Source organism: Aplysia californica, unplaced genomic scaffold (assembly GCF_000002075.1).
Source record: "Aplysia californica isolate F4 #8 unplaced genomic scaffold, AplCal3.0 scaffold00078, whole genome shotgun sequence".
Lineage (NCBI taxonomy): Eukaryota > Metazoa > Mollusca > Gastropoda > Aplysiida > Aplysiidae > Aplysia > Aplysia californica.
The window spans coordinates 123057-139948 of NW_004797348.1; the positions used below are offsets into that span (position 1 = coordinate 123057).

At 39.0% G+C, this 16892-nt stretch overlaps 1 protein-coding gene across 1 annotated transcript in view; it reads left to right on the forward strand.

Moving 5' to 3' along the window:
* Positions 1 to 16892, forward strand: part of LOC101854244 (regulator of G-protein signaling loco) — a 68935-nt gene that overhangs the window by 46328 nt on the left and 5715 nt on the right. The window contains exons 8-17 of the mRNA XM_005094209.3: positions 4931 to 5119; positions 5776 to 5862; positions 8375 to 8521; positions 8975 to 9121; positions 10163 to 10220; positions 10750 to 11042; positions 11447 to 11626; positions 12674 to 12871; positions 13320 to 13410; positions 16074 to 16282. Coding sequence (XP_005094266.1) covers positions 4931 to 5119; positions 5776 to 5862; positions 8375 to 8521; positions 8975 to 9121; positions 10163 to 10220; positions 10750 to 11042; positions 11447 to 11626; positions 12674 to 12871; positions 13320 to 13410; positions 16074 to 16282 — 1599 coding nt within the window. The remainder of the gene's footprint in view (positions 1 to 4930; positions 5120 to 5775; positions 5863 to 8374; positions 8522 to 8974; positions 9122 to 10162; positions 10221 to 10749; positions 11043 to 11446; positions 11627 to 12673; positions 12872 to 13319; positions 13411 to 16073; positions 16283 to 16892) is intronic.

The window sequence follows — 16892 nt, forward strand, 5'->3', positions numbered from 1 at the left end:
TAAATCACAAAGCTTGCTGTTGTGCAAATTTAACCATAAAAAAGTCATCGACGAGAAGAGTATCGCGAAAGGTCACAGCGTTTTGTTCGTTAATAACAGTATTTTAAGAACGGCTTCCAGTCCGCGAATAAATAAAGGCTCCAAAGTCCGAGTGGAATCTTCCTTCACAATGTCAAGCACAGATCAGCGATCGTAACCACACGGCAGAGGCGGCTGTTCAAATATTACACACTTGTGGTGCCCTGGCTCTCTTAGGGCCCTCCGTGATACTTTTGGCTATCCCCTCCCTCCTCCTCCACACACACACACACACACGCACGCACGCACGCACGCACACACGCACGCACGCACGCACGCACGCACGCACGCGCGCGCACACACACACACACACACACACACACACACACACACACACTCGTTTGTTCTGTTTCATGGGCTGAACCGTGAGTTTTGTGAAAATATTGTCTGGTTGGAAAGGCGACAGGGAAGGGAAAATGTCGGAAATTTGGATATAACCCCGGTTGTGAGGTAGTATATAAACGTTTTCAGTGGCAACAGTGTCTTCGTTATAGGCACCTTGGTTTCTTTTGTTCGCCTATTATTCTTCCTGTTATTTCTGTCAACCGTTTCGTTTTCTCTGTGGTACAAATGTGTGATTATTTGTGTTCCGTCGATCTTCTCTGTAAATGTTAAAAAGCAAAGACATTCTAACGTATTTGCAGGCATAAATTTATGGGAATGCGTGTTTAATTTTAAGTTCTTTGCTTACACGAGGAAACACGATTGTGTAATGGACGTACATGACTGTTTTCCTTGTCGATAGTGCCCGTGGAGCACAGACTTATTCTGTACAAGTGTGTCCTAGTAAGTAAAAGTAGATTACTATTTCCCCTTGGAGAGATTCAGGGCGCTGCGGAAACATTATTTCTGGGGAGGGGAGGGGGGGGGGGGGTGATCTAGTATTTCACTGTGCCAATTTCTAAGATAAAGAAAGTACGAAGAAAGTAAGCTAAGTGAAGATTTAGGAGAACAAAAGTTTAAAAAACCCAACTTATTTGTTCTAGAATGAGTTATGCAAATAAGAATGAAACGTTTCGAGATTGTTACGAATCAAATGCTTATCTGCTGAACAGGACTGGTCGTAAAGTGTACACGGAAACAGTTTGTGGGCATACTGGGCTGCTTTTTAAAGTTCTTTTTAATCGTTGGATTAAAAAAAACAACCAACAAAAGAAAAAAACAAAACAAACTAGTATGCTGTCCTTACACAGTTGAATTACGTCTGCCCGTTATACATGACCTATTTATGCACTGACAGCCTAGCATTGGCCCTTGAACGGATCTAGCCAAGTCCATCTGTGCTGCCTGTGTAACAAGCACAGGCTGTGCCAGAAGTAAGACTTAACGCTTGGCCCACCTGCTCTCGTTGCACACAAAGAATTATTTTTAACAGTACATTTCTTTTTAACGCGTCAGGACGTGGTGCGCTCCATGGCTGGGGTCCGGGTTTTGGGTTACACGTACGTACGTCAGACGTGTGCTCGGTTAAATGTTTACAAGGTATAACCTAAAAAAACACAAAAAAACAAGGGGAAATGGACAAAATATTGCCTGGTGGCAATACACTAGTTTGCGCAATACCTAACAGATTAAGCCTGTTGTGACGTCACAAAGTCCAGTCGTTTACGCTTGCTCGCGTGCCATAAATAAGAATTAAAATTTACACATAAAGGGGACCAAAGCAAGATTTCACAGCTGTCAACGAGGCAGTTAAGTTCCCTCTTTTATTTTAAGAAAATTCGAAATGAGTGTTTCCTGTAACGCGCCAAAGTTTTCAGTTGTATGATCCATCTGGCCCAAGTAGTCTCCCGTGTCTAGCTCTATGGTTTGACCAGGGGCACCTGAGCACCTGGAACAAGAGTGACTCAGTGACTTTGAATTAACGCATGTGCCATGAGTCTGGTAGTGGGATCTATTGTACACCCTGGGTCAGCTGATCGTGAGTGGAGGTTATGTCAGAGACAATGTAAAAGTGCTTTTGTAAGATGGTGAGGCAACTGCTCGAAAGTCAAAGGCATTTTTTGTTCTGATACTAGCGTGTTGTTTTAATATAAGTTTGAACGTTTTTTCCCCCTCTCAAAGGAAATAATGTGGAACAAAATGAATAGAATTAAGAAAGTTCGATCGCTTCTGCTGGAACATTGTGGAGGCACTGACAGACGTCTCGATTCGAATGTGAAAGATTTATTCCTTTTTAAGCTTTGCACTGGTTTTGTGAAAGTTTTAAGAGCTGTGGAAGTTCCGTTGCCTTTGTTCCTACTGCCCGCTGACAATGTGTAGCAGTCGCCATAAAACGGCAAATGCCGCTGTTGCCATCGATCATTTTGTAATTGGCCTTTATTGAACCAGTAGGCTAGTAAACCCGTCCACCAGCGGTGCTCTTTGTTCCTGTATTTGGTTAGAGCAAGTAGATCCCTCTCTCGTCCGCGGCTGTGGAGACATGGGCTGACCTGCGTCTCCGCACCAGACGTTCGCCGGACGCGCCTCTCACACGCGGCTACTCTCTTGTAGGAATTACGTTTGTATATAATCCGCCGCGGTCTATGGATGTTGGCTTTTAGCAGCTCCCTCGAAGTCGGGAATGATGATGAAACAGTGCTGGTGAAACTTTTTCCTCCCCTTTTTGTAATGTAGCTCGGAGTTTTGGCTTTAGTTAGAGGAAACAATTCTTGTGTGAATTATTGTTCAGTTTGTAGCGCCTTGTGTGAGGGTTTAGGTTGTTGTGGAGCAGACATTGTCATTCCTTTCAGTAACATTGCTCTAGTAGATGTGGGAATCTGCGTGGACGTTCAGATGCGGACAGATCAGATCGTTTCGTGTTTTCCCTTGTTAAAATGAACTCTTCCTCTAAGCGTCACTGACTAGAGTCTAGAGATTATTATCAGTTTAAGGTCATAGCTAGTGTAAAGTATCAGAGCCGTATATTTCATGGGGAAAGAAACGTTGTTTTATTGTGAATGTGCTCTCGTCTTACTTTGCCCTTCCTCCTTTTCATTTTTAGTTTTCATTGCGCTTAGTCCAGTACTGCTACTCATAATACAATCATACTTATCTGTTTAACCAACAAAAATAAAAACAGATAAAAGACGTTTTGGACATTGTCAATCTTCTTTGTGCTTTTTAACACTGGGCTCAGAATCTGAGGACGCTGTTTTTGTCGAACACCCAAAGAACGAGTCATCTGACGGTAAAAAACAGACAGTTGTCACGTAGGTTGATATTTTTGTGTGTGTGGCCTGTTCACTGTGAGGATGGGCATGGAGAGTGTAGAGATTTCTTCACCCGGTGATTGTGCTGGTGTCCAGTGTTAGGTGGGTCTGCCATGGGCTGCATGTGCTGAGCTGTGGGCGCCTCAGATTCCGCCATGATCTGTATGAAGGTGTTACGTCATGAGCTGCTGTCTCTGGGGGACCCCAGGGTCTCCAGGCCGCCGTCGCACCAACAGATACTACTGGTGCACAAAGCTGTAAGTCTCATTTTGGCAGGACGTGCTGGTCTCATCATGGGGTGTGGGGGACAAGGAAGAGAATGTAGGGGTCCGTTGTTTCACATCTTGCCATTTTCATGTTTTTTATTTGATGGTGTTAGAATTCTGGGGTGCTGGGTGTTATTTTTATTTTTTTTAAAAGATTATATACATACAAGTAAAAAATCTACCAACAAGTATGAAAAATAAGTAAAAATTTCAGCGTTATAATTATTCTTTCTTTTCTTCTTGTCTTTGAGTATTTCTGTGATCTTCCCTATCCTCAAGTTCTCGTTTTTTCAAACTCGGCGAATATTTAGAAATAGGGAATTTAAGAAGCTTCAAAAAGAACATGTAGATCTATATATATTATATAGATATGGGATTTGGTGGAGAGAGAGAGAGAGAGAGAGAGAGAGAGAGAGAGAGAGAGAGAGAGAGAGAGAGAGAGAGAGAGAGAGAGAGAGAGAGAGAGAGAGAGAGAGAGAGAGAGAGAGAGAGAGGAGGGGGAGGGAGGGAGGGAGGGAGGGAGGGAGGGAGGGAGAGAGAGAGAGAGAGAGAGAGAGAGTATTTGCTTTTATGTATGTTGATCTATGTGGTGTTTCAAAAGAACAGATATAAGGACATGTGCATTTGGCTATTGGGTTGACTAACTTCAAGTTTTCCTTGTTCTGCTTTGTTTTGTTTTGCGTATAGGTCACAGTGGTGACGTCTGTTCTATCTTTTTTTTTTGCGCTTCCTAAAATGTGTTTGATTGTATTGTGTATATTGTCCAATGATAGTGTGGTGTAGTGCTTAGTCTTTTTGCCTTAGACTCCAAAGATGTGAGTTTGAATCTCACTTGGAAAATATTTCGTCAGGTATCTCTGTCTTCCTGCTGGGAAGGTAGAATCCCATGTGGGTGGTTAGAGGGCGCCATTCTTTCCCTCTGTTGTTTCTTTTACCCTGCACAAATGGACTGTTACTGCGTCATTTTGCTTCTCTTTACTTAAAACACATGTTTGATGGGTCTTTCAGGATTCAAGTGACCTGCCCCCCTGTATGATCAGTTGCTGTGAATCATTGTCAGTCACCATCAAACTACTTACAAAGGGGCAGTTTCACACCCAAGTTTATAGATAATCTGTGATGGTTTCTTGTAGAAGTCCACTCTCCTCGGTATTCTTTTGGAAATTAAAAAGTAGTCTGAAAATTGAAATGTCTTTGTAAATGTATACCAGTGAAAATGGACTATTTTTATTCATTTTAAAGTAACTGCACATTTTAGATGTGTTAATGCAGCTGTCATTTTAATTTGAATGATGTTGTACAAGCCAATATTTTTGGTCTTTTTATATGTTAAATTTTACTTCGTGAAGCAGGAAGATAACTGTGTTAATAAAATCACTTGTTGTTTGTCCTCAGTCTCTGGCCGTTGGAGAGGATCCCAGTCTGAACACCCAGCACAAGCTTATAGCTGCCAGTGTGAACAACATCACCGGACAGGCTGGCGGTCAGCGTGTTGGTCAAACAGATAAGGCTGGCAGAGTGGCCAGCTGGGCTGTTCATGTGGACAAATTACTACAGGACCCAGTTGGCATTGAGATCTTTTCTGTAAGTTCTATTGAGAGTATTATTATGTTTTTTATTTTCATCTCTCTCGAATTGAAAGGGGGAAAAAGATAATTCAAACAATAATTTAAAAGTTCTGGATTTTCCTTTGAATATGAAAAACGTGTATTTCTTTAAAAAGTATTAACTTTAAAAAAAGGCTTTCTTAAAATTCAAGCACGTAACGTTTTCATTCAAAAGTTTATGATTTCATTTTAGCCTCTAAGTTTTACGATGCTCACCCTAACTTAAATCTGCCCGTTGCTGACTCCTTGCAGAAAAGTCTGACAATTCATTTGTTGATAGATCAGTGGTTTTTGTGTCGTGTCTTTTCAGGAAAATTCTTAAAGGAAGAGGTCTTTCTCTAGACCTCACAGAAAGAAAAAAGTTATGAATTTATAAGTGTATTTTTGCTGAAATTTTGTCATACTTTTTGAGTTATAAAATGTAATAAATTTGTGATAGTACCTGGATGAGATGAGAAGTTCTGTATTTTGAGATTGACCCCTGAACATAATGGTAAAGATGGAGGCTTTAGATACTAAAGAGGCACTTCCTGTATTATTTTGTCATATGGTATGAAGTATTTTTATTTTATCTATGTCTATTTAATTTAAATCTACTGTTGGCTACATTTTAAAAAATTGTTTCTTTTAAAGGAATTTTTGAGGAGAGAGTTCAGTGAAGAGAATATCCTGTTTTGGAAGGCTTGTGAGCAGTACCGTCAATTGACTGATGATTCTGTGGTGAGTTTTTTCTTCTCTTACTGTTACCTCTTGTTTTTCAATAGAAGGGCTTCAAAATGTATTGCTATCATGCTGAGGTAATGGTGTCGTAGTTGGAGTGATGTCAGTTGTAGTCGGTAGAATCAAAATGTGAGGTTTTTATGTGAATTTTTGTCTCGAAATTGGTGTTTCAGTGTGGTAGACAATTTAGTAGGCATTTAAAAAAACAATTCTTACAACTGGTAACCCTGTCTGTATGCGCTAGGGTCATTTTGTACCCCCGGGCTTGTATTCTTCACATTTTCAAATACTTCTAGTACGAAGGTCTCTTTGAAATTTTAAGTATTTCACAAAAAATCATTTTGACAGACTGCTATGCAAAGCGTACAGATCGGATTAACGAGTAAATTTCCTCTTTGGAAAGTGGTGGCACAGAGTTCCCTATGCCGTATGGATACGATAGTATAACACGACGTACGGATAGGGTTAATGTAAGGATAGCTGCTGACTGAAGCTGTTTCGTAAACTTGGCTATTTCACCAATGGGTTTGAATCTGAATGACGTTTGAAATGTTCTTGTTCTTCCTGGAATAATTTAACCTTCTTAAAATAACTTAATGTCTGATGAATTGTTTGTGTTTTGTTTTAATTTCCTTTTTTGTAAGTGTGTTATGGCGCTCGCAGCTGCATAAGGTCGTATGAGCGCGCTGGACACATTAAACATTTTAATTTGGTTGGAAATTTAAAATTTTGCCCAGGTGGTGGCTGAAGCCTACTCTTATTGATCTTATACCACCAAGAGATCTTTAACGTGCGCAACTTGCACACGAGGCCTCTGAGATTTTTCATCTTTATTCGAGAAGGCTAGGTGTGGATCTTTCCTACCAGAAGATCAGGGGTGTGGCTGAAAGACAGTAGTGAGAAGGAGCCAAGAGGAAGGGGGCAAAAGAGGTGAGGGGGTGGGGGCAGAAAGTGGTGACAAAAGCAGACGACAGAACATTGTTAGAGAGCAGGAAAGGAGGTGAAAGGAGACAATTTTAGTGGAGAAAATTTTTCTGTCGCTACCCGGATTCGAACCCGGGACCTTTGAACGAGCACCTGAACCTTTAGGCCATGAGAGCCCCCTGAATTTTCTTTGCCTTTTTTCTTTCATGTGTGCTGAGATATCTATTGTTAATTAATTGGTTGTTTTTAAGAGGAATTCAGTATCCCTTTTTTTCTGTGTGGCCACTTTTGAAAGGGTGGTGCTAATGTACCGGAGGCAGAAGGAAAGGAAAAGTGTAGTGTCAAGTGGCTCAGGTCTTTTCATGCTGGGGTAGCATAAAAAAGCTTTTCAGTGTATCTGTGTGTAAGCTGTAGAGGAGAACAATAGGCATATTGTACATTGGCTTGTACAAAGGTTTGTACTTGTAAATGTAAGCTGAGGTCACAGTTCATTCCAGTTCAACCCGCCAGCTTTGACTGTTCCACTCAGTCTGCAGATTAGGACTTGTTAAAGGTCAGCACTGGACTGTATGTTAATCTGTGAGCACAAATATTTGGCCTCGGCAGGATTGTTTCCCCTAGGAGGCTTAGTCTCCCTTGGTTGGTTGTTCTTTTCTGCTGGGTTAATCTCATCAAAGCTGTGGAACAGCTGAGCAAATCACTGGTGGCAGGTCAAGGTGTTGGTGAGAGCATTGGGTAATGTGATCACACAGACTTTTGTACTGAAGGGCTTTTACAGGGTTGTGTTAAAAGGACAGCAAGCAGCCCCACGAAAGCTGTTGTCTTCATATCCCCCTTCTTCTTACTCATAGGAACTAAAACTGGTACATAAAAGAATAAAAAGGTTGATGAACTTGTCTGACATGCAGATGTTTAAGGTCTGGGGCTGAGAAGGATTGGGAACTTTTTTATCTTTTTTATAATATTGTTCTCTGTTGTCCCAATGTCCCTATGAGGGACCCAGGGCACCGCATAGAAACTATCTTAATAGAGTGTATAGTGGTCAAAGAGTATGCGGTAGAGTCTTCATACTGCTTGGTTATAAAAGAACCCACGAAAAATTTCCTTTTGGGATTTGAGACACAAAGTCAGACAGTTACATTTCTTCTACATGGACAAAGAGTCAGAAATGCATAATGTCGACCAGCTGTCCAGATGTGCTAAGCCCAATATTTTGAAAAAAAATCTTTATCGTAGTTGCTTTATCTGTGGTATTAGGTACATGTGCCCAAAAATTATTTTGTTGAAATTCAAACTCAAATGCTAAAAAAAGCAAGTAAAGATGCATAGTATAAATATATTTGTTAAAAGAATGAAACTATTTTTTGTTGCTCCTGAAAAAATTTGCTTTCTGGGCTTAAAACAGCTGAGCAGCTTGCTGACATAATGTGGACACATTAACAGAAATGTTTCCAGAAGTGAGTACAAGCTAGATTTCAAGCTTCCTGGCCACTGTTGCATGTTTTTTTTGTTGTTGTTGTTCATTTTCTTCTGATTTAAAATGTAAAAAGAAAAAAAAGAAAGAGATCTCTGGTTTTCCTCTTTTCAGCGCAAAGCTCAGGCCATGGACGTCTACAATCGCTTCTTGTCTGCTAAGGCTGATGATCCTGTGAATGTGGATGGTGCAGCCCGCTCTTACACTGAGAAGTTTCTGGACAACCCCACAGCCATCATGTTTGATGTTGCACAACAACAGGTACGTTGATAATCACAGTCGTCTGGGTGGCATGGAAAGTGGATCTGACTTTTATTACAGAAGTACTTCAGTTAATTGTGATGTGAGGACTTCAATGTTTGCTTTTTAGTGTGTTAAATAAGTTGTTAGATTTTTATATAGTCAGAGGGTATTTCGTAGACTAAAAATATTTGTAAAAGCTTCAATTTTTACATTACCCTTTTTAGTGTGCATTGGTGTCAAATTGCTCTTTTTCCCATGATGGTGGTTAGCAGGCATTCTATGGTCTGGTTTGTCTTTTTTCCTGTTTTGCTTTTGCTGTCATTTGATTGAGTGGAATGTAATCCGTTTCATACATATTTGTCATAAAACTATAACTTGACAACTCTTATCTGGAGTGAACAAAGAGATAACAGTTATCTACTACTCCTGTTTGTTTTCAGAACTGAGTCAATAAATGTGATATTTTTACAGATCTACCAGCTCATGCGCCAGGACAGTTATGCCAGATTCATCAAGTCCGATCTGTACAAGAACAAGTTGATGGAGGAAATGGAAGGTAGACCATTGCAAGGCCAGAGTGGAGACAGGCAGCCAGAGGAAAAAGGAGGAAAGAAAAAGGTGATTACTTTTTTAAAGCTAGTTTTTGTCACCCTGATATTTCTGCTAGTTTTTACTGGAGTTTGTTACAGGACACGCTTTTCTCCGCCTGGTTTATAAAAATAATTAACAAAAGTATGATAAAGAATAATTTTAAGTTGTACTGTCAGGTTTTTGCTACATGTGAAGTTTCAGAGATGGGAGCCTGTGGGTCACATATTTTTATTGCTTATTTTTGTGATTTCGTTGAAAGTATTTTACTGTACGGAAATATGTAGATGGTTTATGGGTGCTGTGGTGTAGTCTGTTCCTTCTTCATTTTTTACATTATTGTTGTCTCCATCCTTTTTCCAGTGAAATGTAGTTATTGTTGTGCTGATTGTTCCTAAACAACAAACTTATTTTTGTTATGTTTAAGATACATGATGGGTATGTTTTGAGTTATTTGGCCTTTGTTTGGTTTGGGATGGATGATTCTGAGGCAGTGTGTATAGATTGTTACTCCCTTTTATAGGTGGTGGTGTGGCAGCTGACACAGCAGCCAAGTATAGAAAGTCTTGTCTGTATCAAGAGCTTGTAATGTACCTGTAATGAGGATGAGAAGACTATAGATCTATATTGTTAGAGGCATAGACCTTTGGCGAGTAGGGAAGAGATTTAATCTTTAACACTTTGCCGCCTCATCTCGCCGATTGGCAATGTTTACCACCCAGTTTCTTTGGATTTTCCCCAAAATATGATGGCAAAGCGTTAAGGGATATGAGTCGATATTTTTTCCTTTGCCTTGCTTTCTTTGGGTGAATTAAATTACGTGCATATGACACCGGGATGGGCTGTGAAAGCTGAGTTTGTCGTAGTCATCTCGGCCTAAAGAAAAAGAAATGTGACACATTTGCCTAGTAGATGTTGGATCTTTCTCTTTTAAAACTGAGCATGAAACATTGCTTTTACAACATGTGAAACATATTTTGATGAAATGTTGTAGAAAGATTTCTGTAGACTATCTTAGTTTCTATAGTTTTTACAGTCATGAAAGTGGGTTTTTTTCTTTCTTTTTAACAGGTGAAAGGAAAAGAAAATGAAGACAAGAGGAGGCGATCTATACTTCCTTGGAGACAACGTAAGTGGAACTTGGAAGTAATGTCTTGCTGTAGTCTTGGTTGTATGAAGATTCTCTTCATTAATAATGTCAGATATCAATACTGTGCTCTTGACTTTTGTCTCTAGGTACAGGTTGTTACTGTACCCACTACTCTGAAGCTATCTAAAAATTCTGGTATGTTCAATATACTGAAAAGGATGTGTTACATTACCTTGTGTTGTCACAAATTCTGTAGAAACTTATAGTCAAGAGTGTCCAAGACTACTACCCATTGTTTAAGAGAAAAGTGGATGTCTTGAACATTGTCATTATATTAAAAACATGCAAGGGGTGAGTTGAAGTGGTCATTTGTACAGCCGGAGAGGTGGCCGTTAGGGCAGGTTTGAATGTACTTGGATAAGACATAAGACGTATTTGAATTGACCAATATTTATCACTCATTCACTTCATAAGTTTTTCCTCTGCCATATATTGGCTGTTACAGTGTGCAAAGCACAATGTGTGAATGAAAGTCTGAGTAAGTTTTGTGTTTGCATTCTGTGGACAGACAAGAAAAGTTCGATGAAGTCCACATCAGATCCGGAGCTGAAAGGGTTGGGCAAGAAAAGCAACAAGGAGGATAAAGAAAAAGACAAAGACAAAGACAAAGACAAAGACTCCAGCTCCAGCCACAATGTCAGCCTGGCCAGTGGCAGCAGTAATGGAGTTGTCACCGTCACCACCAGTGTCAACAACAATGGCAGCAACAATAACAACAACCTTGTCATGAATCTGAAGAAAGCTCCAGGGCCTGGCATTGACCTTAGCACCATGAGAAAAGAAGTTTTCCATCCGAAAGAGGTATGCTGTTCGTTGTGACTTTTTGGGTAAATGCTGACCGATGAGGCTTGGCTTTTCCATTTTCAGATATTTAGAGGTATGAAATCTTTACTAATGGTGTAAAAAAAACTTTTTTACCGATTACAGTCTGTGTGACTCCTGAATGTGACAGTAGGTTTAGGTTTTACTATTTGGAGCTTTGATTCTTTGTAGATTTTTGTCTATGAGTTTGAGAGGAAATGTGTGCAGTTTTTTTTGTTTTCGTATTTGTCTGTGATTTTTTTCTGTCCTTGAAGTTTTGCCATGCCTAGAATGAACCACCACTTTTGTTGTACTTTTTTGGTGGGTATTTATCAATACCAAAAAATTGTAGTGTGAATATTGTTTGTGACAATGTTTCTAAAAAAATATATTTGTCTGCACAGACCAGCAGAGATGCCCCAGCATCACACTTCAAATTCTGTCGAATTATCATGCCGGACGGTTCATCCACGGTGGTGTGCGCTAAACCAGGCCAGACTTCTCGCTCGGTCCTGACCAAGCTGTGTGAGAAACGCTCTGTCTCCCTGGCTTCAACAGATGTCTTCATCTTAGGAACGGAAACGGTGAGATAGGTTGTGGCCAATCTTCTGATATTGATGCAGTTCTTTTCTCACTCCGTCATCTGGTGCCCCATTCAGATGAAAATGAAGCTTACGATGGATTTTAAAGGGAAGAAAATTACAAAAAATTGTCTGTGATTTCAAGGATATAGTGGGGATGTGAAATGGGGAGTCTTTAGGTCTACATTTTTCTACATTCTCAAATTTAGGAGAAGTGTTATTTTATAAGTTATAGGTATAGGTTTTTTTTTTTACTGTTCACTAATTGTCATTGTGCATGTAGGAAACCATATACTCCTCTCCTGTTTGTTGATGATTTCAGCAAGGTTTTTCCTAGTTCTCTGTCTATTTATTGTTGTCTGAATTTTGGGGTTTTAGTGGGTTTGTTTTTCATCCCCTCAGTTTCCTTGTATTCACTCATTTGTGAGTATTATCATCAATGGAATAAAATTTATAAAGGTCCTACTTTTTCTTTTAAAAATTGAGCTGGAATTCTAGGATTATGGGATTGTCTGTCTTTTAATGGTAAGCAAGATTACGTTATCTTTGATCTGTTGCTGGTAATTCTGTATGTTCCTGACAGATTACTATATCTGTGTAGCATCCCTAAACAATGTTTTAATTTAATTAGAACATTTAGCTGAAGAGCTAGAGATAAAGTGTGTACATGCCTTTAAGAGTTTGAATGTTGCTTTATTTCCTGGTAATGGCTTCTTTGTGTTCTCCCTGAAAAGTTGTTGAAAACGCTCAGTGACAGGTTTTGATGATGTACATTTAGTTTCTGTGCAACAAATTTCAAGGTTTTTCTACTCACCAATGATTCATGTGTGCTGGGTTGGAACAAGGCTTTGGGGGGTTGTATTTATTCAAATGATTAACGTCTTGAACAAGTTGAATACTCTTTGCCCTTGGACAGATTGACTCACATCATCCAAATGTGTAAGCAAGCTCAGCAACATATGAATATAAAAAGTTCGCTTATCAGTTGGACATGTCCATGAAATTTGCTGTTTTGACTTATTATGAACCCTTTCTGTTTCCCTCTGTCAGCCCTTGGACCTCGGCGAGGACATCTCTACCCTGGGCTCAAAGGAAATTTTGATAGAGAGGAGAGTGCTCTTTCGTTTAGACCTGCCCAGTGGCAAGTCCATAGGGGTGAAGGCCAAGCCCAACAGAAGTATTAGAGATGTGTTCAAGCCCATTTTACAGAAATATGGACATCGTATAGAGAACATCACTATTCACTTGGTAAGAAACGCTGTCACTTTGAGAATGTATGTTAATTTGTTATGTCAGCATTGACAATGGTGATAGAATAATGTGAATAAGGTTGTTAGTTACGACTTTGTTCTCATTTCTGTTCTTTGAGTCTTTTGCAGTTCATGTGTTTGCCCATTTCCCCAAATGAAATTATCATTATGGTAATGTTAATTTTTCTAACCCTAAACACTTGAAGTTTGTTCAAACTCTGCCAATGTGATTGTGTAGTATTCAGTGGTTTCAAGTGGCCAATAGATTTGTCTCTCTGGAGCATGCCAAACTTGAACAACATTCATTCTCAAAACTGAGAACTTTTCAGATAAAGGTCTCATTTCTGACTTATTTGTTTACAGATTGTGTTTGTGTTCGTGTCTCACAAAACTCATTAAAAAGAACTGGTTATGAAATTGAGAGTAACCTTTTTGTATTATTGTAGATGGACTCTGTCCAGCCACTGGACCTTGAGCTGCAGGTTTCTGAGCTGGACAACAAGCGAGCTGTGGTAGTGGAAGATGGTGCTGTCACAGGTAGGTGCTTTTTTGATGATTTCTATAATATCTCAGCCCCCTCTGTCTTGGCAGATGCTTATAGTCGAATTCTTTCGTTAAATGTTGTGAAAACTAACAATTTATTTATCACTATATTATGATGTTTATCATAATCTTTTGTCATCCGCTGAGTATTATTAATGATTATACTTTGCTTCATGCACATAGAGGCTGTAATGTTACTGTTGTATTTACTTAAAGATTAACTAATGCCTACATGGTTAGTCTGCCAAACTTTTGGTAAAGTTTAGTGTCTTGTGAATCAAGAAACAAAGCTTAAAATAACTCTCACAAAAATTCAAAGTTCACTCAGAAAGTTGCTTGATAACTGCACCTCTGCTTACCTGTATGCAAGAACTGCCAGTAAAGACCCCCCATCCCCTTTACTTTTAGAGTGTGACAGTGCCTTCTTAGGTATTGTAATGTGAATGATGTTGTTTGTAGAAGTTGTTTTTTTGTGTGGTATAGTTGAAGACTGGTTAGATGCTTTGTCTCTTTTTGTTCTTGCGTTAGTAGGTTTTATGATTTTTCAAGCTTTGACAAATGTTTTGAGAAATTATGAGTAAAGTAAGATGAGCTGCAGAAATTATTTGCTTATGAAACATTATAATCTTTTCGTTAAGTTACAATTTTAACGAAACAGTATTATTTTTTTTATTTTGAGAAAGTCACCATTTCATTTACCTTTTCACAAAAAGATGTATGCTTTTAGCTTCTGTAAATATCTTTTCATCAATGCTTTCTGTGTGAAAGAGTGAGTTCTATTATTTGGCATTTAGTTGAGTCCCAATGCATAAATAAGCTTTTCTGATAGCTCACAAAGGCATGAGCATGTCCCACCTGGCATGCTGAATGATTGATGTTTGTCACCACTAACCTCTCCAGCTTTCACTAATCTCCTTGCATCATCATTTTCATTTGTGCATATTACTATCTCATGCACTCTTTTTTTACTGTTTCATTTGAGATCAGCCCCCTTGATTCTGCACATTCTTTTATAGATTATCATTCACAGCTTACTCATTTTAAGCACTGCGATATCCTTCTTTGAATGACTGTTAACAGCTAATCTACTTCAACATTTTTCAATCAGTTTGTATGTTGCCAATCATTTGTTTTATAGTATTCAATAGCTTGCTTTTATAAATTAAAATTCATTTTTCTTGTAATTGACAAATGTTTTAAAAATTAGATAATGTACACACATAATACTGTTCTTGTAAATTCACAGTGAATAGAGAAATTGAAGTATTAGAATTGAATCTGAGTAAGATGTTAATCTGAACAGGTATCAATCACCCCAATTGTCTCTCATTGCATGTTCTTTTCTGTTTTCAAACTGACTTTGTCATCATCATTTGGTACCCTGAAGGGGTCCTTCAATCATTGATGATTTGTACTCTGTATGTAATTTCATTGACCCTTATCTTTTCAATGTAAGGCTGAAATTTGCTTATGATATTTCTGGGATGCTGGTACACAGCAGAAACATTACTACTGTGGTTTGTGGAACTCAACTGTCAGGGAACTATCAAAACTGCTTCTCCTACTTCCTTAAAGTGACACTAAATGGTCTACTCCTTGTGAAATATGCTCTTTGTCATGCAGCGTGCAGTAAATTGCAGTTCAAGGATAACTCTACAAATGATCTAATCCTAGAGCTCCCCGTTAAATATGTGGGGTCAGTTGATGTATGTTTCCATCATGTCAGTAGTTCTAATTTTAAAAAAGTACCCCTCCAGTGACACTGTTACTATTCATTTTGAAAAGTGTGCTATATAAATGAATCATATTTTTCAAATGACAGGAATCCAATGGAATTTTAGCTTGTTCATTTTCTTCTGACCGTGTTAGAAAAAATTCTAGCTCGTTTATTAATTTACCTATGCCCATGGAACTGTGTATGGCACTTCTGAAGGCCAGTGACCAAGCAAAAATATTGAAAAAAAATCTTGATCCAGTAATAAAATCGTTTTTCTCTTTAGGCCCTAGATCTATATTAAAAACTTCTCCTTGGATAAAAACATAAGATCACTAAAATAAATTACATACAATGACCTTGCCTACAAATTGCTCATTTTGAGGCAGCCACACCACCCTGTTCCCTCGTTTCAGTGTAAGCTTGTAGATTTCACCCCCCACCTCCCACTGTCTAGATGTCTCCACGTGAGTTTCGAAAATTGCTTGCCCCCGTTTCTTGAATCGCATTTCTTGGGCGTACATTAGAGTGTGGTGCAGAGAAAAATATGTTACCTTTTTAATGTTTTTAGTATATGCTGTAAATCCCCTATTATTTTTTTGGACCCACTTTAGGCTTGCATCAAAGAAAATGTATCGGATCCTTAGTTTGCAGTGACTTTTATGAATGGGCTTTTAGATTTTGTTGGTTATCCGACATTTAGAATGCAAAGAATTGAAAAGATTAAACAGAGCGGTTTCATTTTAAAAATCTTGTTTTAACCAGGCCAGACGGAAGTGAACAAGCTATGGTTGGATCAGGTGTAGCATGGGCAGAATTTGTTGTGTTATGAACAGCCTTGCATTGTTGGAAAGAGGGTGTCTTGTAACTGAAGTCGTTTGACTAACCTAGCATGCGTTGAGTTATTATCGCATCTTTTTGTTGTTGTATTTTGTTCTAACAGAGGTCTCCAAGCCAGGTGGCCCGCTACGCTCGGCCCGTACCCCACGGGCCTCGTCAGCTGCTGGCCGGGCAAAGGGGGGCCACCCTGCATCTAGCAGGGGCTCCCTGGAGGAGATAACCAATCAAATATTTGAGGACTTAATGAGAGGGAAAAGCCAGGTGGCCCATGGCTTTGACGAGCTTGGGGTTCTGGAATTAGACAAAAGCAAGGTAGGGGGCTCTTGAGCCTTGCTGGCAGTTAAGTAGAATGCTTCGGAGAGAGGGTAGTCTTGCAAGCTGCAACACTTATGACTGTAAGACAATTTAAAATGTCTTAGTGTTCACAGATATTTTATTTCGTTCAGATCTTTATTCTTATCTTCGAAATAATTTGAGTCTGTGCTTTATGCTCCTCATGTATTGCAACTGTATACTTTGTATTGCGAGCTCAAGCTAAACATTTCCCTATAATAGCTACAAAAGATATGCACTGTAGTCAATATTATGCTCTTCTTGCTTGATAAAGACACCCCCCCCAACGCAACATATCCATTGTAATGTGGTAATATCGTACTCTGAAAGTAACAACATACTGATGCTGGTTTAAGTTGCAAGTCACATATTGGCTTTTGAATAAGTAAAGCTGCTATGAATGTGAATTGAGACTTACACCAATCATATAATGTACCCATCATTATATAATAATTCACCCAATATACATGACTCATTGGCAAACAAGGAGAATATCTGTGTGCCTCAAGTTTCAAAGGCCCAAATTTACAATTTTTCAAATCCATGTTGTATGTAAACAATTTCGTGAGTAGAAGTATTATTTACTTAT